The sequence below is a fragment of the Apaloderma vittatum genome, unplaced genomic scaffold (genome assembly GCF_000703405.1).
Source record: "Apaloderma vittatum isolate BGI_N311 unplaced genomic scaffold, ASM70340v1 scaffold36395, whole genome shotgun sequence".
Lineage (NCBI taxonomy): Eukaryota > Metazoa > Chordata > Aves > Trogoniformes > Trogonidae > Apaloderma > Apaloderma vittatum.
Window position 1 is genome coordinate 3,720 of NW_009719526.1, and position 2,631 is coordinate 6,350.

Sequence of the window (2,631 nt, forward strand, 5' to 3'; positions counted from 1 at the left end):
TCAGATCTCTCACTGCCAGGGTAATTGCGCTGGGGCACCACTTGCCCACCAGACATTTCAGCGCTGGCACAAAACCCATCTTCCTTACACTTGCTGTCAGTGCGGGAACTCACCCCACGCGTCATTGGGATTTTCTTTTTTCACACCAGCAGCTCTCCAGCAGCCCCCGTGCTTCACCAGCAGGTGAAAATCTCTCACGCGGCGGTGCTGCCCGTCCTCCTCCCCGAAGCCTCCGGTGGTGAGAATCACGTTGGGTTTGAGGAGAACAGAGCGGTGCCCGTAGCGCCTGAGGCCGGGGGCGTCGGGGCGCATGGCACACGCCGTGGCTGTCACGCTCCCAGCCGGCTCGATGGGACCGTTGCAACGAGGAGCTGCGAGAGAACCAAAGAACAAAAAAACCCCAAAGGCGACGTTTTAAACAGGAGGTTAAGCAAGTCTGCTCAGCTTTCCAAGAAGAAAATAAGCATGAAGCACGTCGCCAGGGCTCACAGACCGCCGGACACACCCTGGAAAGTTTAAACCACCCCCGAGCTGATTTCCAGCCTCTGCTGATTGCTCCCTCTGAGGGTGGAGGTGAGGCTGGCCAGCAGACCGCAGGGTCCTCAGCGCCTGTCGCGACGTAGGAATCGCTGCAATAGCTTCCCAGAGAGCCCACGTAACCACGGCATTCGGCTGCTGAAATAGCAAAGAACAGTGGGAAAGGACAAGCACCTGGAAGCCCAATTTCAAAGCTTCTCGGCCGATTTTGATCCTGCTTTCACAAAAGCACTGAGGCGGGATGAATAATCTGTCAATTCCAACAGCCCTACTGTAAGAGAATATCTTCCCTCTAAATGCCACGTCCCTCGGCAGGAACCGAGCTTTCAGCACAGGCCTCTCACTCACCTCCGCATTGTACCACTTGTCTTCGAATTAATTTTGAACTCAAGTCACCTTTGTTTCAATTAAGTGCCCTAATCTTGTGCTGATGAGGTGGAGAAGCAGCTCTCAGTCTTTTTTTTTTTGCATGCCACACCCAGAAAAATTGCCTGTACTGAATGTTGGTTAGTACCACATCGTACTTTCTATTTTTTGACAAAGTTAAAAATTCCATCTCCTTGGGCTTCCCTGTCTTTCTACAGACAGATCTTTTTAAGATGGAGGTGTGGGGCTTCTCATTTCAGAAATGATACTTCCCAGGCTCCATTGGGCAGATTTCGTACTTGCACTCCCTTGAACAGGGACCCAGATCTATTTGAGAGGACAGCTGGGAGCACACCCCAGGATCCGAGACGTGTCTTTTGTCCTTCCCAGTCAAAAATAATATCGAAGCCTGGTTAATTTACAGACCTTGGAGGCTCTCGCTGTCGGTTCTGAACACAAGAGACAGCAGCAGCAAACCCCAACTCCTGTCTCTAACGAACAAGCTGCACTAAGGTCAGTCAAGCAAATGTCAGAAGATCTTCTTTAACTGAAGGACAGACCCCGTGCGTTCAGGAGCCTTTCAGGGTGTGACCTGAGGACAAGGGACAATCTCGCAGCACATGGAACCACAGCCACACTCATGTAGCTTCGGTTTCACCACGTTTTCAAACCTGAGACACAACCCGATGGACGCAGTGGCCTGGCTGGTTTAAGGAACACCACCCCGGCTCGTTCTTTTCCAGCTGCTTTTCCTGCTCCCCAGGACACAAATCCCGACTGTCAGTTGCAGACAGAACTACTCGCGGTGCTGTCCCGTGAGCGAGACAAGTGATGCGAAACAGGTTAAAAATAACCTTCTGCTTCCCCCCCGACAAAGGAATGGAGCAGCCAAAAGCAGAATTTCTGGGACTGCTACTGCTGCCAAGGCCTTTTTATTGTGGAAACACAGCCTTAGTCTTGGCTGAAAAAAGCACCATCCAGATTTAAAAGCATTTCAGAAACAGAAATCCCAGAATCACAGAATGGCCTGCCCGAGGGCATCCTGCTCTGGCACGGGGGTTGGACGAGATGATCTTCGATTCTACGATTTTATGATCTAAGCTGGAAGGGACCTCAGAGATCATCTAACCCAACCCCCCTCAACCAGCCCAGGTTGCTCCAGGTTCATCCAACCTGGCCTTGAACATCTCCAGGGAGGGGGCAGCCACAGCCTCTCTGGGCAATCTGTGCCAGAGTCTGGCCACCCTCACACTCAACACTTTCTTCCCAAGATCCAGCCTAAACCCCTTCTCCTTAATTTCTGCACCTGCCATTTAAATCCATTTCCCTTGTCCTGTCGCTGGACACTCTTGTCAAAAGTCCCTCCGCAGCCTCCCTGTAGGTCCCTTCAGGTACTGGGGGACAGGACTCCAAGCAGAGCCCGTGCGCGATGGGAAGACGCTGCGAGACCCCATTGGGCTGTACCTGTCACGCTGGGTAACAACGGGGTCCAGGGAGGCTCCAGCCCCTTTGACGCGGCCAAGACAAAGTAGTGAGAACATTTCAGATGCCACTCCTGTAGCAAACACAAAGGAAAAAAGAAAATTAAAAACCAAACACCCAGGTCAAAATGTTTGAGTGAGCAGCTGTAAGGATCTTGGAGCGGGCAGGGCGACCAAACCGCAGGCTGAGCCCAGCTGGCACGGCTTCCAGCAGCGGCCAGATCAGAACACCGAAGCTGAATCTGAG

The 2,631-nt window shown here is 52.5% G+C and overlaps 1 protein-coding gene across 1 annotated transcript in view; it reads right to left on the reverse strand.

The window, feature by feature from the left end:
• LCMT2 (leucine carboxyl methyltransferase 2) overlaps nucleotides 1–2,631 on the reverse strand; it is a gene marked incomplete at both ends in the record, with an annotated part of 9,323 nt that overhangs the window by 1,891 nt on the left and 4,801 nt on the right. Inside the window, 2 exons of the mRNA XM_009870664.1 lie at nucleotides 114–371; nucleotides 2,368–2,458. Of these exons, the coding sequence (XP_009868966.1) occupies nucleotides 114–371; nucleotides 2,368–2,458 (349 nt within the window). The remainder of the gene's footprint in view (nucleotides 1–113; nucleotides 372–2,367; nucleotides 2,459–2,631) is intronic.